This window comes from Myodes glareolus, chromosome 21, assembly GCF_982192425.1.
Source record: "Myodes glareolus chromosome 21, mMyoGla1.1, whole genome shotgun sequence".
Taxonomy (NCBI): domain Eukaryota; kingdom Metazoa; phylum Chordata; class Mammalia; order Rodentia; family Cricetidae; genus Myodes; species Myodes glareolus.
The window spans coordinates 6,516,612-6,541,648 of NC_142046.1; the positions used below are offsets into that span (position 1 = coordinate 6,516,612).

The 25,037-nt window shown below is 45.0% G+C and overlaps 1 protein-coding gene across 24 annotated transcripts in view; it reads right to left on the reverse strand.

The window, feature by feature from the left end:
• The window catches only part of Dennd1a (DENN domain containing 1A), a 507,493-nt gene that overhangs the window by 30,531 nt on the left and 451,925 nt on the right, over positions 1 to 25,037 (reverse strand). For 23 of the 24 annotated variants that reach the window (XM_085681265.2, XM_085681269.2, XM_048429148.3 and 20 more), the window contains 2 exons: positions 24,714 to 24,770; positions 16,887 to 17,018 (listed from right to left, as the gene is read on the reverse strand). In XM_085681265.2, the coding sequence (XP_085537391.1) occupies positions 16,887 to 17,018; positions 24,714 to 24,770 (189 nt within the window). The remainder of the gene's footprint in view (positions 1 to 16,886; positions 17,019 to 24,713; positions 24,771 to 25,037) is intronic. The other variant, XM_048429136.3, reaches the window with a different exon arrangement.

The window sequence follows — 25,037 nt, forward strand, 5'->3', positions numbered from 1 at the left end:
GTGAGAACTCATCTCCTAGGCAGGTCCAAAGGTGACCTCAATCATTTCTGTACGATATGTGATCTGGATTGTTTCTTCCCCATAAGACCTCATCTGGCTTCAAAGAAGGTGCTGAGGGAAAGCTATATGGGACCTGGTTGTCTCAGTTTGTCCTGGGAATGTGCTGGGAACAGAGAGGGCGTGAAAGAATTCACAATTACACTCTATTGCTATTTAACGAGGGAAGAGTTCACCTGGTTAATTTTCCTGGCTAGTATTCACATCAATACTCTGACCTGTGTGTGAAGCAGACCCTGTTGGGAGGGGAAGACAAAGCTTTCTATGGCTTATAAAGGGCCTCTGGGCCAGGAGCAAGGCTCTGTTACTCTTTGGGACTGGAAATCTGCTATTATGCAAGGTATGGAAATAAAAGAGGGCTTCTTTTGATATGCCTCCAAAAGGGAGCGTATTGAAGTGATATTTTTGTGGAGTGTATCCTTTGAAATGCCCAACCAGCTTCTCTGAGGCATGGCTCTCTTCTGTCTCCCAACTCCTGTCATTATTTCCACTTCTCTTCGTCCAGCCACGTCTGAGCTGATCCTGCTTATTGGGGAGGATCAAATGCATGGCTCTGCTTTGGTTTCAGCCAGGCCAGCTGCAGTATACCCAGGCCCTGGTGATGTGTTCTAGGTCTGAGCAGCTCAGCAGGACATTAGAATGAAGCTGGAGATCCTTGGTCCCAAAGCATTTGCAGAGGTAATAAGCTCTTGTCTGCTGGCTATTCTTGCAAATGCTGAACAGGAGGGACCCTAACCTCAAGGCTGAGCAGAGTGGCCATCTGCTTGCTCAGAATCCACCCACACAATATGATAGGAAGGAACTCATCCTGGAGAAGGGAGGTTGGGAGTGTGGGGCACTGTACACCAGATGTTAAGAGCTTGGGATACCCAGAACACACCAGTGGTGCTGACCAGCCTGGGTCGAAGGCTCTACCAGGGTCCCACTCTACACATAGGAAAACAGAAGTCTGTCACATTCCATCCTAGCATACAGGGAGATAGTTGGGATGTGCTAAAGCCACTGGCTGTCTGTTGCCTAGAGGGTAGTTTTCATATGCCCAAAGTTTGCTGTCCTGAGGTGCCACCTGTGTGAGTGCTGAGAGGGCATCCAGGACTGAAGGCAGGAAAAGGGCAGCACCTGTGGAGGGGTCTGGGCAAGTGGTCTCCAGAGAGGCTGGGCTCAGGATCCAGGGCTCGCTGCCATACCCTGCCAACGACACCTGCATGCTTAGCTGAAAGCCTCTTAGGCTGCTCTGAATAGCCGCACTCTTTCCAATGTTGACAGGAGTAGTATTTTGTAGTGGTGCTGGTTAATTTGTAGTGGCATTTGTGGTTTGAAGCCTTGTCAAGACTCCTGATTACTTCCCGTGCTAGGAGCTCGGCTGACGGGGAAGTTCACATGCTGAACAAAAGCAGCCAGGCAGCTGGGAGGGAAGGCTGCATGGTGGCTGGGTGACCCAGCCAGCATGGGAGACAGCAGCAGGGGAGGCAGGAGGGCCAGACATGGGTCAGGGGAGAGGAGTCCTTTGTTTTTAGTTGGTGCAGGTGCAGGGCCTGAATAGGTGGCATCCCATTGGCTGTTGGAGGTCGGGTACCAGATGCAGCTGGTGGATGGGCAAGGACGGGGGCCCAAACAGAAGCAGGAGGCAGATGCTTTGCTGCCCCCTCTACTTGATGGCCATCTGGGATCCCATCAGGGGTGCCTGGGTGACATTGTCCAGGAGTCTCACTGGTGGCAAGGTGAGAAGGAAGCCCTCCAGATGTTATCTGATACCAACAGAGGCTGCTGGCTCTTGGCACATGCTGTGTACCAGGAGCTCAGCAGATAACTGGTCTCAACACTGCTACAGAGATGGTGATATTGCCATAAAAGGCAGAAACCATGAGGCAATGTGACTCAGTGACTCATTGAGACTGAGCCTCATAGCTAACAGGTAGCATAGACACAATTCAAGCCCAGGTATGGCCATGAGTGCACATGCTTTCCATGACATCCAGCACATACAGAGCAGGGGAAAGCAGATGGTAACATATGCTTCTTGAACCCAGGGCACAGCTCCCCCTCCATGATGCTATTCCCTGACACTCTGGTGTTCTCTATACAGTGATGTCTGTTCTGACCCTATGGGAAGGTCTTTCTGAGAAGTCACCTGTATTTCTCTAGGCCTGAGCCCTGATTGGTGAGAGTTTGCATAGTAGATTAAGGACCAGGGCCAGCTCAGCAAAAGCAAGACTCATTTATCATCTCTGGAATGGTGTCCACTCAAATAGTACAGCAGTAGGAAATGAAAATAAAATCTTCCTCCTGATTTCACAGTGATGCAGACAAGAATACTCCATAACTTCTCACTTCCCAGCCCAAGAGAACATCCCTGTGCTCAGTAAGCTGTCAAAGCCCTGGGCCATGCCTCCATGGCCTCACCTACTAGCCCATCACAATTAGCTCTCTTTTGCTGTCCCTGAAAGCCCCTGCTCTATGTTTCATGTGCCTGTCCCAACACACAGTGGTCCTAACCAAGCCCCGACTCACCCACCTGACAGAGTCTTGCTACCCCATCAAGGCTGTTTTACCTTCTTTATGTGTTCTCTACTCTCTCCACTCAAAAGAGTGGAGCATCTTGTCTCTTCTTCTCCCTAAGAAGGGAAGTCTCTCTCTTTCTCTCTCTCTCTGTGTATGTATGCACACATGTGTGTGTCTCTCTCACATCAATACTTCTGGTTCCTGGTACAGGCCTGGCATATGGTAAGAGCAGAATGAATGTCCACCTATGAGTGAGATGCTAGCATTAGATTCTTTCAGGTTCCTGCACCAACCAGTTGTTATCCCCATTACCCAGGTTACTTTGCCCTCAACAAACTACTAACATTCCTGGCTTGCTTCTGATCAGGTATCTTAACCTGCCAGGCTGAGACCTAGGGCTAGTTCCCAAAGCAAGAGCCTTTCATTTATCTATCTCTATCTATGGAATGCAGATATTATTATTTATTATTATTATTATTTATTAGTGGAATGCATTAGGAAGCTTAGATGTGAAATATCCAAAAATTTCCCCAGTGTGTCTGTTAAAGATAGATAGTTGGGTTTGCTAGACAGAGGAGTTGCTCCTTTTTCTCCCCTCTTCTCCATCTCTAGGAACAAATGGATGGAGAACTTGGCTTAAAATTCCTGGACACTGGAATACATTCCTATCTGTGTCAAAGTCTACCATCCAGCACCTAGGCAGAGTTTAAAATCCTAGCTAATAGGTTAACAACTGTTTTTCTTTAGCTTCAAATGAAGAATATCAGAAGGCTGGGGGAATATGCAGCTTTCCAATTTGTACGGACTGCACACAGCTCCCTGCAATGTGTGTTTGACAGGACTGACATTTTGTACCGCTGTGAGATGGGAAAACGTGTGACATTTTTATTCATGGTGGCGTACGCCCTTGTAATGATCAGCTCTGGTCGATGTGCTTACCGCAGCAGCCCCTGAGCCCTCGGAGAACAAACAGGAACCCGAGGTGCCAGCAGTTCGACTGCCTTATTAAACACCGCCAGGATCCTAACGAAGACCAACTGCTGGAAAATCTCACTGTCAAATCCTCAAGGACATTGTCAGTGCACAGCTAACTGCATATATTTTTCATTTAAAATACTGAAATCCAGCATTGTGCCATTACAATCAAGGGGAGGGGGGCCTACTCCAGTGGCCATTCTGTTAGCTTCTTTCTGAGCTCCAGATGTTGGAGCCAGATGCTCAGTGGGATTCAGAGCTCAGAGTGGGGTGGCAGAGATGGACAGAGATTCTGTGAAAACCCAGCCCTGAAAGTTACAGGGTTCTGGGAATTCACTCAGGAAGTCAACTCACTGGCTCCCTTTGCAAGTCAAAGTGAATCTGCATAATTAGAAAATCCTTTTGCCCACTCAGCCATCTTCCTGGAGGTGCAACCCATTACATCCTGCAACTTGGTGCTAATCAGCCTTCTGCTTGGCGGCAGACCTCAAGACATCTGCAGGAACACACGGCCACAGTAGGTGTCACATCTTGGCAGAGAGGCTGTGTGTCAGGGTACCCACCTGCGATCTCACCAGTTGCCTCAAACCAAAGGCCTCAAGGTAGGAGGACCCTCCTTTCCTTCAGTGGTCATTTCTGATGCTGATGCATGCCAATGGATGGAGGCCAGTCACCTGGCAATTCCTTACAGCTCCCGCAACCGTTAAACTAGGTGATTTGTTTATGGCTGTACACTAATGTACTGGTGCATTTATTTTGTAAATATGCATTATTTATACAGTGTCTCTATTTCCATACTCCAGCCCTGATGCACCTAGACACAGAGCTATTTATTTATGGGATCTTTGGCGTTCCTATGGGTTTGCAAAAATGGCCAGTAGCTGGATTGAAACAACCCACGTTCTTTATCCAGCAGCACAGGCTTACATTTTTAAAGGCATGCCTATAAAGCTGGTTTAGCAGATGGTGCAGAGCTGGCCATCCAAGGAGGGAGATCATAACAGTCCATAGCCTGGGATGGAAGGAGGAAGCCATAAAGAGTTGGATGAAAAGGGATATGACTGGGAGAATAAATAGCTGTAAGGACAGGAAAGCTACACCCATTTCATTGAAGGAGGTATTATAAATTTCAGCTGGGTTTCTGCCCTGGGCTGCAGAGGAGGTCTCATTGATTGCACAGCAGAGTGGGTACTCCCTCTGTTTCAGTCTCTGCTGCAAATCCCCGCTGAGGGTGTTGGGGATAAATGCAGTCAGTGTCTAGCTTTGTGTCACTCCACCTTAAATTCCAACAGATCCCATGGAAGGCACTTAGCCACCTGCTGTGCTCTGGCCTGTGAGTCCCCTCAGACTCACTCAGGTAATCAGTGTCCTTCATTGAGCTCCCCCAGCTCTCACCTCAAATACTAGTGATGTCCTTTCTAACTTACCTACGTCTGCCCCAGCTGTCCAGGTCTCAGTAGCCAGTCCTCTGAATACAACCTGTTGGCTCTGAGCCATTCATGGGGTGCAATTTAAGCTCCCTCAGCACTTATCACTGCCCAGTTCTTACCTGTTGGCCTCTGGTGCCCATATTGGCTGCTATTTCCCTGAAGTCTCACTGGCCTGTCTGGAATGCTCACCCCACTCTGGCTCTGTTGAATACACGGCGATTATTATTGGGACTTTGTCCAGATACAGTTGGAATGCTCCCTCCTGGAAGATGCCTGCTCTGCTCTCCACTTCCTGCACATGTGCCCATCAACATTTCATCTCTGTAGTGTTTGTGGACTGCCTCTCTCAGCCACTGAATGCCATCGAGGTAGCAAACATCTCATTTCCTGCAACCTCAGGGCCTTGGCCTCTGATGCATCAGATGAGTGAGCTCATGAAGTCCCGAAAGAGGCAGTGTTGTGTTGATAGGAAGACCAAGGCCTCAGACTATCTGCTCATATGGCAGAAGTGATGTGTGCAGAAGGCTGTTATGCAGCCTTAGATATAAAAAGCTGCTGGAACCCCCAGATCTGCCAAGTGGGGAAGAGGACATGAGAACATCCAAGTTTCTGCTGAGCATTCAGAAAACCCCTGCATTAAAGCAACTGGTGCTGGCACAAAGTAATGTTCCAAGTCAAAGCAGCAGACATGAGTCTGAGACAGGAGAGGGTGACATGCAGCCAAGGGACCTTGACCTAGAGAGTCAAGCATGCCTGGTGAAGCAGTGGAACTGGAGAGGGCTTGGGGAGAACCCAGACTCTGGCATTGGATGGGTAGGCCTAGTTCGGTTCTTGCCACTTACTGAACAGCCTTGCTCAGGTTGCTTGACCTCTCTAGGACACTTGGCATTCACTGTGAAGGGCTGTTGAGAGGGTTCAGTGACACCAGGCTTGGAGAGTGTGGTTCAGCACAGCAGAGACACATTATCATGAGAACCGCCTCAGTGCCTCTGGCCCCTTCTAACCTACATATCTTGGTTGATCCTGTGACTCCCTTTTCAAGGGCATGGGCAGGTTAATAATTTCCCTGGTCTGTAGGCAGTGCCCAGATGGGGGGTGAGTGGGGATGTGTGATAGGAAGCTCCTGGCACACACTGTAGTCACTGAGCAGAATTTCCTGTCTAACCAAGGATACTGAATTGACTCTCTCATAGTGTATGTTTTATTTCTTCTTCCCTACTGGTATAAACTTCCCACCTCTGGCCCTGAGGATTCTAACCTTAGAAAATGCCTTCTTTGGCATCTCACTGAGACTTCCCACTCCTGTCCTGGTTTCAGTATCTCTCTGGCTGGACTTGGAGTAGCTCTGACACAGACCCTTAAAGAATGATGTTTTAAGGTCCTGGTCAGTGTCTTGGCAGACACCCTACTGTCACCCTACTGAGTGGGGATGGGCTTGAGGGCACTGCTCCAACACTGGTCATATGGGCACTGGGCACCACAGAACAACTACTCTTGCTCTTGCCTCCTGCTCTACTGAATGGATACGGCTTGTTTGAGGCACAAGGTGGACAAGCCTGCAGCTCTTTTTCCTCACTCACCTTGAGGTCACCCCCCGCAAATTTTCACAGGGAGCTTGTTTGTGCCAGACCCTCTGAGATGCCAGGGATAGCCATGAAACCAATACTATGCCTTATTGAGTTATATCAGGAAGCAGGTGGCAAGGATAGAACTGGCTCAGAGCAGCCAGGAAGTACCAGGGAGGGCTTGGTGGAGTAGGAGTGCTTGGGAAGGGTTCCAGGGTCCTGTTGGGTATAGCAGAAGAGGAAAGACGATATTGGTGGTAGAAATGGCAGGAGCTGATTCAACTGGAGTTATCCCTACATTCAGCCTGGAGTTCTGACCTGGAGCCAATGTTCATAAAGAGCTGGTAAATAAATGAATGCAATGTCTCTAGGGCTAGAGAAAAGAAAGGGTTCATCTCAGTGTAGGGTGAGCTTGACAGGGTCTTACAGTATAGAAAGGAACTGGCCAGAAGTGGAGTATGGCTGGATCTTGAAGTCTAGTGTGCTATTCTGATTATACAGGGAATCCAGAGTGGGGTTGGGGAGCACATTCTTTACATCTTATGTCAGTACTTGCAATGCTTTCTAATGTCCCCTGGGATGTAAAGCGGTGGAGGATTGACACCTTGGTTGAACTAGGGAGGGGCAGGTTTTAGAAGTCCAAGGGCAAAGTAAGCCACTCTGAAACAGAAACAAGTTAGGCACAGACATCAGGAAGGACTGGAGTCAGTGGTTAGGGTGCTCACTGCCCTTGCTGAGGACCCAGATTTGGTTCCTAGCACCCACAAGGCAGCTTACAATTGCCTACAACTCAAATTTCAGAGGATTTAACACCCTCCTCTGACTTCTGTGGGCTCCTGCATGTATATGGTGCACACACATACAGTAGGGCACACATACATATACATAAAACCAAAAAAAAGTGACATTAGGAGATGTCATAACAAAAGTAGTGCTGGGAACAGCCTATCTATCAGCCCCAGGGCTGTTCATCAGGGCTGTCAGAAGGTCAACACCTTGGAAGGGCACCATCTATGTGAAGGGAGGACAAAAGACATTTTCTGGGTACAAAGTCTACCCAGACCTTCTTCCATCAGTCAACCTGCTCAAATTTTATTCCTCTGTGGTTTTAGTTGGACTTTTCTGGAGGTCGTGCCTTGGACTAATAAAACAGTTTCAAAGGTAAGAATTCTCCAGTGTGAGCACTGGAGAGAGAAAGTGGTGACAACTTAGGATAGGGGTGGGTGTCCAGGACTTCACAAGAAGCTAACCTCCCATCTCAGAATGGCCGAAAGAGCGGTCATGTGCAGTTTCTCTGGCTTGGAGCCTTCCCCACATATCAAAGACACAGCTGGAACAAGCTGGTTTCACTGATCTTAGGTTAAAGAGTCTTGTCTGGAGTGAGAGGGTGTTGAATACTGCACCCAGGTTGTAGTGACATGCTCAAGGTGACATGCTCCGAGGAAGTGATGGATCCCCCTATGGACTGGGCAGGGAAACAAGGCTCACACCAAACCAGTTGGGGTTTAAATGCAATGACCTTGGGGATGCCTCTTAGCTTACTGACTTTAAGCCAGTAGCTACAGGACTGACAGCTCTGTGAAGTAAGGGACCAAGTCACTGCCATCTCTGTTTTCATAGATATGGCACAGAGGAGTCATTAGTGGTACTTTCTGATCCATGACCTAGGTTCATGGCTTCTTCCCTCACTCCTGGCTATGGACTGCTGCTGACCCTGCCACTGTACATTGCAAGAAGCATGCCATTCTTTTTACCCAGCTCTAACCTCCCTGCTACACACTGACATACTTGTCCTCTTCCCTATATTCTGTTTTTTTATGTGTTTTTTGAGACAGAATTTCTCTGTGTAGCTCTGGCTATCCTGGAACTCACTCTGTAAACCAGGCTGGCCTCTAACTCACAGATACCCACCTGCCTCTGCCTCCTGAGTGCTGGGTTTAAAGGTGTGTGTCAGCATCCTCCACCTCCAAGCCCCTTTTAAAAATTTTTGTGTTCTACTTGATGGCTGCCTTTGACTCTCAGCATCATAGGCTTCCTCAGGTTTGGGTATGAACTCTTCTCTGGAACAGGACGAGAGGCAAGGACAAGTTCCTGTGGGGCTTCCTGTACATTATTAGTTTGCTCTTGTTCTCCTCTTAGTCTTCCAGCTCCCTTACAGGAACTACCCTTCTTCATTTCTTAGGTGTGTGCACCCATGGGATTTATCCTCAGCTCACAGGAGAGCCTCAGCATGATGACTGCCGAGGAGATGAACACAGAACCCAAGCTGGTTCAGTCAGTCCAGGTCACATCTTGTGTGGAAGTTACTTCTCTTTCTGCTGATGTTATACGGAGAAGGGTGTGGTCGGCAGTGGTAAGTCATCTTGCCACTGCACAGGAGAGCCTGTTGAGAATGGTACTTGAAAAAGTTGGGAAAGGCCAGGCTAACTTTGATTTGATACCAGAATTGGACCATAATCATAGCTATAATGAACCAACAATTTTTTCTTTTAGATTTCATATCTCTTGTGAGTCCATATTAATAGAAATTCCTAACATTTGCCCTTCCTTGGTCTTCAGAGCTGGACCGGCACCTGACCTGGATAATAACAACCAACTTGCACATATGTCCAGACAGCTCTCCTGTATTCACTTCCCTTTCACACACAAGGAAAGTACCCAGAATGTTCTTGTAATTAATGGCGGATTTGGCTTATGGTGTCTCCACCAGGTGCAGCATACTAGTACACTTGTCTTGGCATCAGCTGAGGCACAGAAATGTTAAGGAGGGCCTAAAGTCTGAAAGGTAACCAGAAACAAAGCCTTATTGTGGTCCAACATCCTGAGATCCTTGGCCACTGGCCCAACTTTTGCACCAGATTAACAGTATGCATCCAGGAAGACATGTTCTCAGCAGAGCTGGGGAAGTTCCAAACTTCAGGCCATAACATGACCTGAACCGAACTCTGAATTCTCCTCTGAGCTGCAAACTTCTGAACAAGTCCTTGCTACCTCCATACCTGTCCTGTTGGGGAGGGAAAAACTTCAAGACCCCTCCCCAAAAAGATAGCTTGGAGAATCACATGGCAGTTGAAGCTAGAACAGAGGCCTTAGGTCTCATGACATCCGGCAGGTAGAGAGAAACTCAATGCCACAGTTCTCCCTCAGCTGCTCTTGGACCAGTCAGGTTCCCCATGTGTAAGACAGGTGCAATCTGATGCCCTAGCACACAGGCCCCAAGAGGAGAGTGGTGTTGGGGGAGACGGACTGTTACATTGACCTTCTCTCTTCATCCTTCACCTGGGCTGAATGGAACTGGTACTATTCTGAGGCAGTTTTTTTTTCCTTCTTTTTTCTTTTTATTGATTTTATTGAGCTCTACATTTTTCTCTGCTCCCTTTCCTTCCTCTCCCCTCCTCTTCAACCTTCTCCCAAGGTCCTCATGCTTCCAATTTACTCAGGAGATCTTGTCTTTTTCTACTGCCCATGTAGACTAGATCCATGTATGTCTCTTTTAGGGTCCTCATTGTTGTCTATGTTCTCTGGGATTGTGATTTGTAGGCTGATTTTCATAGCAGCATTGTTTGTCATAGCCAAAACCTGGAAACAACCTAAATGCCCCTCATCTGAAGAATGGATAAGAAAAATGTGCTACATTTACACAACGGAGTACTACACAGAAGAAAAAGAATAATGACATCTTGAATTTTGCAGGCAAATGGATGGAGCTAGAAAACATCATATCGAATGAGGTAACCCAGACCCAAAAGACAATTATCATATAATAAATGGTTTTTAAATATAAAGCAAAGAAAACCAGCCTGAGACAGTCTTAATGACTGTTTCCATAGTACACTAGAAGCTCTACCCACACTGTTGAGTTCTTTAGTACCTTTAGCTCCAGAAATGAGAGGGGCGCTTCTCAAGGAGGCCATGCTGAAGGCTACAACAGAAATCTACTGATTTCCCAACTCAGTCTGAGTTTTCATAATCTAAGCTCTTTTTATTAGCATGATTGATTGGAGCATGTGCATATGTGTGTGTGTGTGTTAGTGCATGCACAATCATGTGTATAGATGTGTACATCTGCCTGTGCATACATGGGGGCATCTCCCTCAATTACTCTCTACCTTATTTGTTGAGGCAAGGTCTCTCAGTCAATGTGGAGTTGGAATTTTTGGCTAGACTGGGAAGTTTGTAGGGTTCACATGAATGGGCCCCACCCAGCCCGGGGCTTACAGACACATCCATGCCTTACTAGCTTTTTACAAGGGCACTGGGGATCAAGTTCAGGACACTGTATTTGCATAACCAGCACTTAAGCAACTGAGTTATCCCCCAACCTCCAAATATGTAGTTTTTGAGACAGTCTTCCTATGTGGCCTAAACTGGTTTCAAATGTGTGGTAGCCTTCCTGCCCCAGTCTCCCAAGTGCTGGGACTGCAGGTCTGCTATCTGTGGTTTGCATTCCATGTAGCTCAGAGATGGGGGCCTCTCCCTCTTACAGCTCTCCCCTTCCTCTCTCACGTAGGTTCATGTGGCCTTGAGGTGGAGAGGAAGGGTGTCTCAGTCCTCTGACTTGTCCCCTATGTCCCCAAAGGGCATTCATGATTGATCTTAGGCCCTCATAAAGACACAAACAGTACAATATGACAGGATCCAAGTTCTTAACACTCAAAGCCACCTTAACTTTGAAACAAATCCCTGTTTATGGAAAGGAAATTTGCATATAGTTTTTGAGCACTAATGGGATATTCACTGCTTCTTCAAATGAACAAAATTGTAAGTATAGTAACTGAAAATGAAACCAAATAACTTGCTGTACACATGGGGAAGTCAAATAGTAGCCAATGAATTATGGTCCAGTTTGAATATCTACAGCAATAATAAAACCTCTGCATGTTTACAGACTGCTTGTTCCATGTCAGGCCCTGTTGAAGACTGTGGACTCATGTTCTCATGAGGAATGACCACAAGGCTGTGTGAGAGAATGGCATGTGCAGAGTCCTGGAGCAGAGTACAGAGAAGCCAGGAGATGTATAAAGGGACCAGCTGTGGGTTTGAACACACAGAGGTAAAGGACCTCCTGGGTCAGGTCAAGGGGGAAGGTGGAATCATCAAGAGGAGACTAGGAGCAGGGCAGTGAGGATCTCAGTGAGTTCAAGGCTAGCCTGGTCTAGGCAGCAAGGAAACTCCAGGATAGTCAAGACTACATACAGAGACCACGCTTCAAAAGACAAAACAAAACAAAATTGAAATGATTTTATATGTATGGGTATTTTGCTTGTATGCATGTCTACACATCATGTGTATGCCTGATGCCCAAGGAGACCAGAAATGGGAGTTGGGTCCTCTGGAACTGGAGGTATAGGTAGTTATGAGCCTCCATGTAGGTGCTGGGAATTGAACTTAGATCCTTGAGAAAACTCAGTCAGTGCTTTTAACCATTGAGTCATCACCTTAGCCCCTAAATGGCTTTTTAAACTTTACATTGAAAAAAGCTCATAATTCTTTGTTCAAATGGAATGAGAAGAGAGGAGCATTTCAAGATGTATTATTTGGAATCTGTACATTGGAAAACAAGCAATTACCCAGTTTGCAGATCAATAAATTGTGGGAAACATGAAGCAAGTCTGGAAGGTCTGAGGACTGGTCTTCCCACTTCTTTCTCAATGAGCCTTGGCAGCTTGCACTCAGAGTTACCAGCAAGCATCCCTGGACTCAAGCATTGTCTAGTTCTCTAGCAGGGAGGGAGGAAGGGTTGTGCATACTTAAGCAGAGGTGTTGCTGCTTATTCAAGAGCAGACATGAGCACAGCCAAACTGGTTTCCTTACCAGCTGATGGCTACAACTCATTTTAGTGAGCACAGATATTCAAGGTACCCAGAGACCAGAAACTTGACCGTTTGACTAGCTACAGGGAAATGTTTCTATAGGAGGAGTGTATGTGTGTGCGTGTGTGTGTGTAGAAGCCGCCTCTGCTGACTCCTGCTAAGGGAGAGGGTCATAGCATGGTGCTGTTCCTGTGGTTGTTCCTACTCTGCTGCTCTTCTTAAGACAGGGACGGGAAAGAATTCCCACTTCCCATCCCAGAAGAGCCTGTCTTCTCTGCCTTCTCACCCCTTTCTTGGGAGAATAGTTTCTCCCAAGAAAGGGCATGGACAGGCCCTATCCTCCCTTCCAGGCCCAATCCTCCCTTCCAGGCCCATAGTTCCTCCTTGCTAGGTGTTTGGGCAGTTCTGTCACTGTCTACTTATCCTGTGAGGAGTAACTCAGTCCTTTAGACTCTGAAGCAATGTTTAGGAGCCATTTAGCCTCAGGGCTTAGGTAATAATATACTCCCTTTACTCAGTCTTTCTTTATTTCTTTCTTTCCTCTTTCTTTCTCCCTTTCTTTTTATTTTTTTTTTAAAATTTGTTTTGTTTTGTTTTTTTGAGACAGGGTTTCTCTGTGTAACAGTGCTGGCTGTCCTGGAACTGACTCTGCAGACCAGGCTGGTCTCAAACTCACAGAGATCCACCTGCTTCCTGAATGCTAGGATTAAAGGTGTGTGCCACCACTGACCAGCTTTCTTGTGCTCTTTCTTTCTTCTTCTTCCCTCCCTCCGCCCCTCCCTCCTCACAGAGATCCACCTGCTTCCCAAGAGCTGGGATTAAAGGCATGTGCCACCACCACCCAGCTATTTATTTATTTATTTATTTATTTATTTATTTATTGCCAGCATCCCATGTAGCCCAGGCTGGACTTGAACTTCTGATCTTTCTGCATCTAGTCCCTCTCAAGTGCTGGGATTATGGGGGTGTAACATCTTGCCTAGCCTTAGTCTCTATTTAAAAGGTTTGCATTTTAGGGGTTGGTAATATGGTTCAGTATGTAAAGGTGCTTGCTGCCTAGCCTGATGACTTGTTTGATCTCTAGACTCACATGGTAGAAGGAGAGAACTGATTAGTGCTAGTGGTCTGCTGACCTGCTCACCTACACACATGCACACGCACACATGCACACACATGCCCTCTTTTTTTTTTCTATTCATTACAGGCCTGTCTCTATCATTATGTCCTACAAGGGTGGAGGCTGGTTGCTTTTATGTAAATAGAAACATAGTCCCAGTCTTGAAGAGAACAGTAGATAAGAAACGATCTTTTCTCCCTGACAATAGACAATAGCCACTCTTGGCACTGTTTGTCTCGTGACAGCTGCTGTACCACTGCTGAGGGCATTGTACAGGGCCTCTTGCTGTCACCCTGTAGGATGAGTTCAAAGGGCTGTCCTGCTAGGCAGGAGAGCTAGTGTTGTGAGGTAGAAGGGTTAATGTAGCCATTTCAACAGTTCTGGTTTTCACAGGCCAGCTAAGTGAACTTTTTGCATGTTCTATTTTGTTTCACCTTATTTATTTTTGAGGCAGAGTGTCATAATTATCCCAGGCTGGCTTCAAACCTATGCACTTCCTGCCTCAGCTTCCCAAGACCCAGGATTACAGACGTGTATTACTAAGCCTAGCTCCAGCTAAGAGAACTTGAAAAAATCTACAGGAATATGAGATGTGAGGAGAATTAGAAGGTTAACAGGCACTATCTGGCTGGGTCTGAGTCTGGATAGGTCCTTTCGGGTATTTGATCAGGCATTTTCGATCTTGATCCACAAAACAAGGTCAATGGTCCCTTCCTTCATATAAGATATTGTGAGGTCTGTTTTTCTTCCTTAAGAAGAGAATTTACATCACAGACATTTAAACTTTGTTATAGATTAGAAAAGAAACTGGACAAGGGCTAGGATCTGGAACTTTCCAGATGCCATGAGTGAGGCTACAGTTTGGATGCACACCAACTAGTTCAAACTGTTTAGAGAACAATGCCAAATAAAGAAAATACAAAAGAATGTAGCAAACATTTAAAAACTGGAAGAAAGAACTCTTAAAACTCAGGCTGGGCAGACGGAACTGCACTCCTGTGACCATCAAAGAAGGTCCGAAAGAAGGACTGAAGGACAAACCACCAAGGGGCAAAGCTGGAAAGAGTTAAAAGAAAGGGGGGGGATTGTGATTTCTGTGCCTCCCCTCCCACCCTAGCTAATCTGTCACCTAATGAAGAAGGGGCTGACACAAGTGAGCTAGCTGGCAGTTTACTTACAGCAAACTGATTAAGAATGTTCAACCAACAGCAGACTGTAGACCTTTCCAGAGAAAATAAATAGAGTGTAGACTGTATGCAAATGTGTTTGTCACTTTGACAGCACGTCTCAATTAAGGCATCTCGCGGCTGCGGGTAGGCTCTACGGCTGCAGCTGGAAGGGAGAGCCCACTGCATGGCTGATACTAGGGGCTTGACCTTAATCCGCATGCATGCATTAAAAAAAAAATCCTGCCTTCCTGTACACTTGCATAATGCTGGCAGCCACATGAGGGAAGTGACAAATGGGGAAAGCCACTTTCATCCTCTTCAGTTTGCAGACCTGTGAAGGCACAGACAGTTCTTATTTCAACAGTTTGGGATGGCTTTTTTAATTGTTTATCCCCTCCCGTGTAAGCACACACACTCTTATTCTTACGTTTAGCTGGAAATAACATTAAAGCTTCTCTCCACTTCTTGCTAAAATGGAAAGAAGGTCTCTCTGTCTCAAATAGGACCTCCTTTTCTGTGTGTTTTGAAAATGGAATGTTTAACACCATGAAATCCCTCTCCCCCTCTTTGCAAAGGGCTCCCGACTCCAGCAAGGGCTCCTTTCATGGGCAGGTTCGCATGTGCAGGAATGAGGACAAAGGGAAGCAGGAAGCTGACTCTGGAACGCCATCCTGGCGACAACCAGAACTGTGCTTTCAGCAAACATAGCCAGTAACTGGGGTAAGAATTGCTCCAACAGACCCTGAGCCCCACAGGAGGCAGGGCTTCAGGGTGCAGACAGAGAATGCTGGTCAGTGCTTCTGCTTTACAGTACCTGTCAGTTGCTAGAAGAGCCGCTTTAAGTGTGGAAGCAGAAAAGGGGTGGATTTCCCCAATTAATGAGGCATATTACCCGAAAAGACTGATTAGAAAAGGATGATTCTCACGCTTCAGCCAGCTGTGCTTTATAACAATAACAAGTGACAGGCTTGCTGGTTCTCTTCTCCTTTTAACACTGCTACTTATTGTTTCTATGTGTGTTTGCTTACAGACATGGATGTGTGCATGCAATGGCTCACATGTGAAGGTCAGAGGACAAATTGGGAGAGAGACTCGGTTTTCTCCTACCACACAGTAGCTGGGGACTGAACTTAAATTGCCAGGTTTGGCTTCAGGCATCTTTACCTGTTAAGCCATCTCAAGGGTCTGGTTCTCTTTATTTTTAAATAGTTCAATGCCTGATACACACTAAGCACCCGATAAATGTCTCTCAAAACAAGAAATGCTTAAATGCAGGATTCTGGGCCTTTTCTGAGGTGAACTAGCAATCCTACTTACAGTAAATAAAAGTCATACCTCATCTAGGGAATGGCTATAGGATCGGGAGACTTAAGCTTAGTAGTACAACAGTACTGGCTGAGCAAGAGTACTAGGTCCTTGGTTACAGTTCCAGTGCCAGAAAATCAATCAATCAAATAAACAAACAGCAACAACAAGAAACCTTGCAAACTCTTGTTACAACCATATCTTGCTAACAGAGCCATGTTTCAGATACCAAATCAAACCAAAAAACACCAAACTAAACCACATACAGCGCACATAATACATTTATCTTTGATAAGTAGAGCAGTTGATTGAAGAGAAGTAGGGAAGAGTACATTATCTTTTTAATTGAAAAGAGAACCACAGGTAGGAAATGGATGAAAATTTCAATTTCTGTAAAGAGTGTATTACTTAAGAGGAAAGAAACAAAATCAAATGAATAGACAATTTTTTAAGTGCTCAGACCCTTATAAGCAGTTGGATACAGAGTTGGATCTCTAGACCCACAGGAAGGGTGTTTACTCCAAGAAGCACAACTCCCAATATTGATTTTCAGGAAGTACATTAATAAAGAACTCCTAATTGATTTTTTTGAGCCTTTGCTTGTTGCCTTTTATTTGAAGGTGCAAAAAAGGGCCTGGGATGCCAAAGTGTTCTAATGAGATGCTTAGCTAACAGGCACCTTAAATGCAGTGCCTTGGAGTGGGGGAGACAGCAGGTACATTTAATGACTGTATTTAACAGTGGAGCTAGTGATGACCAATGCTATGCTGTCCCCACCCAGAGTTTTGAAAATTCACCTTCAAAATATATTTGTGTCAAACACTTGATGGCACAAAAAACATGGTGTTGCTTTGCTGAAGAAGAACTGGGGTGTGAACCTATGGCTGCTCATGTTTCAGCTTTTGACAAAATCAAAAACTCAAACCAGCCCCTTGGAAGTGCACAGCACATACCTGACCGAAGTGGACTGTGATAGGTCTCCGGTCTTCTCGAAGTCTGGGGTCCTTGGCCTCTTCCAGTGTGGATGGTAGGGTCTTTGGCAGGGACTCTTCTGCAGAGGAGACACAGCCATTCTCGGCGATGTCCTGCAGGGAGAAGAAAGGTCTGGGGTTGGCACTGGGGTCTTGGCCCTTTGTCCTCTTACCTCATCCCCACAAGCCATGAAGCCTGCTAAGAACTCCCTGCAGAGTTTCTAAGCCTGACCCATGAGAGAGGTGGAGGAAATAGACACTAACTTGGCCCTTTGACTTTGCTGCACCAAAGTAGCCAAAATCATCCACATGAAACTATAAACATAATAATTCACAGAGGTGAAAAAAAAGTATTTCATTCTATATTCTTCCATGGCTATTTTCATTTTCACATGTTTACTTTGTCTATATGCAGACATTTAAAAATTACCCGTAATCACAGCTCATGCATAATTTTATATCCTATTTTTCTCTAATATAAGCATTACCATGGTGCTTCAAAGTCATTATAATAATAATTTCAGTGGGTGCATAATATTTTCACTGAGCAGACATTTAATGATTTAATAACTCATCCCACAACTATTGGATATTTGGTTTTTTCTTTTATTTTTCCTTTCTAAATGCTAGCAATAAAATGTTCTTTCCTTTTGTATTATTGCTTCTGTGGAAATCCCTAGGAATGAAAGCATGAGGTCAAACATATAAACACTTTTTAAGGCTTTTTATTCATTCTACTAAACTGCTTTCCAATTTACAGCAACTCCCTGAAATGGGTGTATTATCAGCTTCACAGTACTTGTTAGCCTTATCATTTAAAAATGGATTGCTAATTTAATAGGTGAAAAATTAGACCCCATTGTTGTTTTAATTTGCACTACTTTGATTATTTGCAGCTGTGGACTTTTTCTCTGCTTACTGGTGGGTGCTACAGATCACATTCCTGCCTTCCTCCTCCTCGTATTTCTAGAAGGACCAAAGGGTCTCTCTGACCTGTAGAGTATCTACAGGAGGAAGGAAAGCTTTTAAAACCTAAACATTTACATTTCATTTGTGTGTCTGTAGAATAAAGTCAAATGGTAAGGACAAGGGTCGACCACAGCTTTTTGGTTGTGGCTGTCAGGGAGCACTAGTGTGATCCAGGGCTTCTCTGGCTGCAGCTGTTACTGGTGTGAGCTAGTCAAAACTTTGATGTGCTCCCCTTCTGCAATAAGCAATAAGCATTATTGATTTTACTGAGGTCAAGAAAGATACTTAGGACAAGCCAGAATAATAAAGGTACAAATAAATAACATTCAAATAATTTTTCACCATCTAAAAATAATTCACAATCTGAATTAAACAACATCCATTTCTTTCCATTGTAGAAACAATTGTATGCTTTGGTTGATAGAATATTCCTCAAATTCTCCATGTAAGAGATTTCTGATCATTGGTCACTCTTTTTTTAAGTGAACCTAGAAAATCATGAGTCAGAGGGAAAGTGGTTACTTAGCAGTTAAAATTATGTTTTAAAGAGGAAACAAAGGTAACACTTCTGAGCCTCAGTTTCCTTACCATAAATGAGTGTATAGGAGCTAGGGATGAAAGGGGATAGGTAATATAATATAAATGCCTAGAACTTTTTAGCTACCCAATAGGTAATTGGAATGAAACAGATAGCTTCTATACATGTGTGTATATGTGTGTGTATGTGTGTGTGTGTGTGTGTGTGTGTGTGTGTGTGTGAACAGTCTTATACATCAACTACCAGCCTCCTGCTTCCTTTTCTAAAGAATTAGCTGCTATTTGGGCAGCCCAGAAGAGTCTCTGCTTTGTCAGGGATACAGGAAGGTGATGACCTTTTGACCTTACAAACAGGGCTTGGGTAATGTGGTCAACAGTGGATTGGCCAGTCTCAGCTCTAAGCTAAGGCTCAGTGATGAAAGGGGCTGCCGACAGCCAATTAGAAATGGATTGTTCGGAAAGGGGCTGCCCTAAGGTGCCTGGGTCAAATGGAACAAAGTAGGGGAGAGGTTCCTTCCATGTCAGAGAGCAACAAAAGGGCAAAAGGGGCATTTTGGGTGTGTGTGGGTGCATCCAGAGGATTAACACAGGGCGAATGAGGCCAAACCATAATAAATCCATTTTTGGTCCAGGAAAATACCCCACACCGTGTGTTTGTTTGTATGTGTTTGTGTGTGTGTGTGTGTGTGTGTGCGCGCGCGCACAGCTGAAAAGAAATGGAGCTACAAGGTCACATGGTAGGAAAATGTATTAACTAGGAAACTATAAAATATCTTTAAAAGAAAACATGATAATTGGGGGGAAAGTGTCTTAGTTTAAGCTTTAAGTAAAAACTGCTAACTTCTAATTTTATCTGTTTGTTCCACCAATTAGCTTCCCTAATCTTTCAGATTCATTCAACCTCTGCAACAGTTTCTTTGTTTTTACAACAGGGAGGTTTTCAGTTGTTTGGTAGAGGTCTGTGGAGGATGCTTTAAATGAGATGAGCTAGAAGGAGGCTTTGAGAGACCACAGTGCACAGGACACAATTCTCCCTTCCCTGTATGGGGCACCTAACCCTGGTGGCTACTCTTCTAACCACTGATTTCCATTCTAATGATGTTTATGAAGTAAATAGGATTATCTTTTCTTTATGATGAAGCAATGGGATTTAGTCAGGGAAACCTCTTCAAGATCACAGAGACAAAGTGGAGGACCCTAAAATACGGGCTTGTGACATTTAAATCAAACCAACTTCTAACAACAGCATATGTGATGCTGGGCCATCAGAAATGGCTTCCTCTTCCTTCTGGCTAACCTGGTCACAGGCTGCCATGCCCTATGCTATCTATTGTGGGACTCTCCAGACTGGGAGGTCCCTGGGATCTGGGTGTTCTAGGACAGCTGCCCCACAAATATCTGTTAAGTTGAGCTAGCATCTGAAAGGTAAATGTGCCTGCGTGTCTGCAAGCCACATTTTGTTTAGTTAGAGCATCCAGAGAGGCCTGAGTTTCTGTACTTTCTCATGGCTTCCCATTGAGTTTTTAGCTTCTTCACTATTTCCTCCATCTGGGGAAGGACAACTGCTTCCTCCTAGGATGCCACAGGGAGCTGAGTGGGAGGAGCATGGGTCAAGAGAGCAATGAATACAGTGAGTATCCTCTTTTCCATTGAATAGCAGACATATTGTGTGAATAGGAGCCAGAGGACCAAGTCTGCATTGCTTGATTAAAGAAACTATGGCCCAAGAACTAACTGACATCAGCTAAGGGACTAGGATATGGGTACCCTGACACCCTCCTGAGAGGAAGACAAATTGGAAGTTTACACAAAAATGCTGCAAGATGTGAGTGCCCTGTGGCTCACTAATTCTATTTCTAGAAATGTTTTTGAATGAAGAAACTTAGAAGTTAACTCAGGTGTCCAATAACAGAATTAAAGAGTGTGTTTGTGCACAATATGTATACATATGTGTAGTATGTGTGTGTATATGCATGCATGTGTTGTATGATTGCATGTGTATGTATAGTATGTGTATATATGTGTGTGTATACATGCCCAGCCATTAAAATGTATGGGCTATTTAAAACAAGAACACATGGAAGAATCTTTTTAGAAGGCGGGGCATGTTCAGTGCACACCACAGAAAATGCAGTTGGAAGGGATGTTATTTCTCTCTTGACTTGTTGAATTCCCAATAAGCATACATTTTGGCAAATGGAAAACAAAAACTTGACCTTCTAAATGTCATTTTTTAAAAAGGGAAATAAGGGGCTGCAAGGGTGGGGTGGGCCAACTCCTTCCTGAAGGTTCACACAGGAGGAAGACAGAGCTACAACTCAGGGGCTACCACTGAGTAACCAATTCTTCCCAGGAGCCTCAAGGCTACAGGCAGGGAGAGCTCCACTAAGCAGAACACAGGAAGTTGAAGAGAATTCTATTCCTATCACCTTCCCAGAGCTCCCAGGAATAAAAACACCCTACCTCTCTGTGGAGAAGATAGGCATAGCACATGACCCTTCTCTACGGATGAGCATCAGCAAATAGGCAGGGGCATGAAGCCAGGACCTGGTGAGCCAGGGGGAACAAAGTGGGCCATTAAGGCCTTTGGAGGAGCTGGGGACAGGTTTTCTGAGACAGAGAAGCAAGGCCAGGCCAGGCATTTACACTAGAGTTGGGAGTAGGGTCCAGCACTCGCAGAAGAGCTAGAACACCCCTCTCTCTGCTAGGCAGGCAGAGGTTGGCAAGGTCAGGGTGGCTTTAATAAAAAAAATGTAGCTGTGTCAGAGCCATGTCTGGAAAGATTCCTCTTGTGGCTATGTAAGCAGTTTAAAGGGAGGTGGTCTCATAGCAGCCATCGCTCAGCTGTGCACACATGGCTATTTGGGCAAACTGTGTATTCCAGGTATGAGGCCAAAAAATGGAGAGAATGCACTCTCACTTATGGAACTGCTGCTAAGTTCTATGGTTAACATGCTACCTCTTTTAAGATGGTCCCTAGTTAATGGATGAGGCAAACAGAGAGGGCTGGTAACGTCCTCAGGGCCACACAGTTAATATCCTACACAACCAGACTGAATCTTCTGGTAGGCTTCAGAAGGCCAAATGCCATATCTCCAAGATAGGCCACTGGGGGAAAGCAGGAGGAGTGGCTTATGCAAGAAACATTCTCCTCTTTGAGAATTGTGTTGTACCTGTCTTTTCCTAGACTATTTCCCATAACAGAAAATGTAAATTAAAATATGAATATTGATATCAAACTAGTAGCCAAATTGGAGTCTCAGTAATCGAGGTTGCAGCATATTTTAAAGTGTCTAAAGACAAGGAGCTGACAGTTGTGTGATAAGGTGTGAAAATGTCTGTTCTGCAATAGTCTACCTGTTCTCCCCACTCCCCACATGCCTGCTCACACCTTCAGTGTGCTTGCAAGTGTTTGCCTAGAAACTCAAGCCAACTATGGGTTTGTTCCTCTCAGTCACAGTGATACTAAGCAAGCTCAATAAATCTAAAATTTAGAAACTTTCCAAATGGCTATGAAATGGACCCATTTGGCTAAAGCATTTTAATACTAAAAAAAATTTACAGATTTTATTATTTAGTATTTTCTTTAATATTTTCTTTTGTGTGTGTCTTAGCGGTACCAACAGATGAAGAGGGCGCGGGTGCAGCAACTGGATTTAAAGTGGCATTCTCTGGACAGCCTGGACCAGGGAAGCAATGCAACTTGTTGATACTCTGCTGCAGGTGAGGACATGACCCCAGGGAAGTGCCACTGGTTCCCTGAGGAAGCCACGGCTTAAATCTCTGTCTTTTCTACTTCCTATCTCTTAGCAGGTAGGACTTCAAAGGAGGCCAGTCTACAGCAGAAGTTGGCCACTTTGTTCTGTTTATCCAGAGGAATATGTTCTCCATCTTTCTTTCTTCTTTTTGTCCCCGGGGAAGCAGAGCAGATGTGGAATAAAGCCACACTATAGGATCTATGAACAATCACTTGTCACTGGTCACAGTTACCCTGAAAGCTATTTTAGAGGCTTTGAAAAATCTATAGCACAAATGAACAAGGGATGGGAAAGGGGCCCTGCTCAGTCGCATTAGAGATGGACCCTCCACACACCATGGTGACCTCTCTTCAGGTCAGCCTCACATTCTCTATTTGCAATTCAAACCCAAGGCAAGAGCAAAGAGGGCAGACTTGGGTTCTTGATTATATGTGCAAGGTCATCATTGCTATGCTGAGTTTGAGGAGGGCAAGGTGGCAACCTTGCATGTTGGAAAATTGGGTCTTTGCTGGCAACTGCCTCAATTTCATAGCAGAAACCAAACTTGTGATATTTGTGTTAGGTGCATCAGGGAGCCATAGCGACAGGTTCCATGTAGTGTGGAAGGGGTGGGTGGAAGGGGGAGAAAAAAGTCAAGGAAATATTTTCCACTACAGTGAGATAGGTCAGGGGAAGCCATATCCTAAATTAGCTCAAGAAAAAGAGCTAGAGATCACCAGAGACCAGGTGCCTATATATACTGAACAATACTGGGGTTTCAATTACAAAACAGCTCTTCCAAGAACAACTGCAAAATATCAAGTCTGAGGAAATCTGTAAGAGAGAAGGGGAAGTGAAAATTGAAAAGGGTGCACTAATAGATCTGTCAACAGTCCAGTGGTGACAAGCCACATTTCTATAAAATGCCTTTACCATTTGTGTCACATGAGGTGCACTGACACCCTCTACAGAACATTATCTCCTGAAGCTATTCTTGAAGAGACTGGCATGGGCTGGGGAGAGAGAAGAGGAGGGGCAGAAATTGGCTTTAGAGTCTGCAAATGAAGGAAAAGGTGGAGTGTGGAAGGAACATGATCTAGACTGTGTAAATGAGCTTTTGGGCTCAGCTGGCTGCTGCGGATACATGAGTGGTGGGAAAGATTGTGAAGGACAGTCCCTGAGTCCCTGGCTTCATGGTCAGCAGAAGCAATGAGACCCATGAGGCCATTTGTCTGGCACCTGAGGGAGAAACCCCGCCTTTCCTATTTCAGGAAATATACTAACCAACCAAAGCCTACAATCTAGACACTGGGGAGAGAAAAGCTCCCTCCTAGACACATCCAGTTCAGGTCCACATGACTGGACAGAAGATGAAAAGGTATGACTAGTGACTCAAATAACAACCAGCTAAAGAATCACAGCTGCTAGTGTCTGCAGGATGAACAGACCGACATGGGGCTGTGTGAATTTGTGTTACAGGGTTTGGATCGCAGGATGAGAACCTCAGCTGTTAAGAATTCACTGTCAGAGAAGCTAGGAATGTAAATGCTTAGTCAGAGCAAATTATTTTCCAATTAAAAAAAAAGAATCAATTCCTTCGACCCATTTCAAGTTAATGAGGATTTTTCTGACTTTATAAAGTTGAAACTACTTTCAATTAAAATCAAAACAAAATGCTAAGATAATGGTACATTTAGAGGTGTGGGGAAAATGACTTCAGATATCTTTCACCAAAGAAAACACTTCTTTGGGAGGGCACCAGGCAGTAGAGAATGGCAGTATTCTCACAGTGGAGGCCACCAGAGCTGAGATCTAATCCTATTTCTGTTGGGCTCACACACTGTGGCCTTGGACAATTACTTCACTCACAGCTTTGTGAATTTGGGGTGACAGCTCCTAGTCTGGCCCATCTTTAACAAAGAGTGGCAATCACAGTATCAGAGGTCATGTTGCAAAAGTACCAAAAAGGCCCCTGCTCTGGTCACCTTGCTGTACTCCCTGTAGACTCAGGTTGGGGAAATTTTAGGTACAGTGACTTCATGCAATTTTTCGGAAGGACCACAGAGCCTCTGTTTGCCTGACTGCCTTAAACATAGGCTAGGCTACTCTCATTTGGTGCAGTGTGGTGGGAGAACCACAACATTCCCTTCCTGCTCACTCTTTGTGCATGTTTGTGTAGGGACCATGTGTGTGCCAGAACCACAGGGGTCCTTTCTCTGGACATGTTTTTATGGTTTAGGTTATGCCAAGACCTATGGCAGAGGGTGGTGGTGGGGAGGACACCTGCAAACCCCAGGCCTGGTGGGGCAGGGCGAGGGACTGTGGTAACTATGAACTTACTCGCCTTTGTGGGTTTAAGACCACAAAGAGTCTTAATGTTATTTGGAGACAGTTTTTTGTCTGTGAATATTTATAACAGTGTGAAACTCCCGGACAGCTGGTAATGCATTTTGAAGTGTGCTAACAACACTGTATCAAACAACCCTCTATTGATCACATCCTACTTTTTTGTGGCCACGCATTTCATACACGGTGCTTATACATTTTGAATAAGAACTTCAAGTACCTTTTGCTTCAAGCGGTTTTTCACCTCTTTTATTCCCATTTTTGCATGATCTTTTGCCTGCATGAAAAATTAATTTAAGTTAAGATTTCTTTTCTGTTTCCAGCAGGGTCTATGCTTGATTTCAGTCCACTATGAACCACCTTCTCTGATTACTAGGAAAAGGAAAAATGGGATCATGAAGTTGAAAATATAATGGCTGTGGAAACAAACACAAAGGTAAAAGGTTAAAAAAAAAATCCCTTAAAGGCGCTGCAGAGATTCCATTTTTGCATTTGACAGCAGAGACTTTTTTCTTCTTTTCCTTCCCAGGCCTTTCTTCTGCTC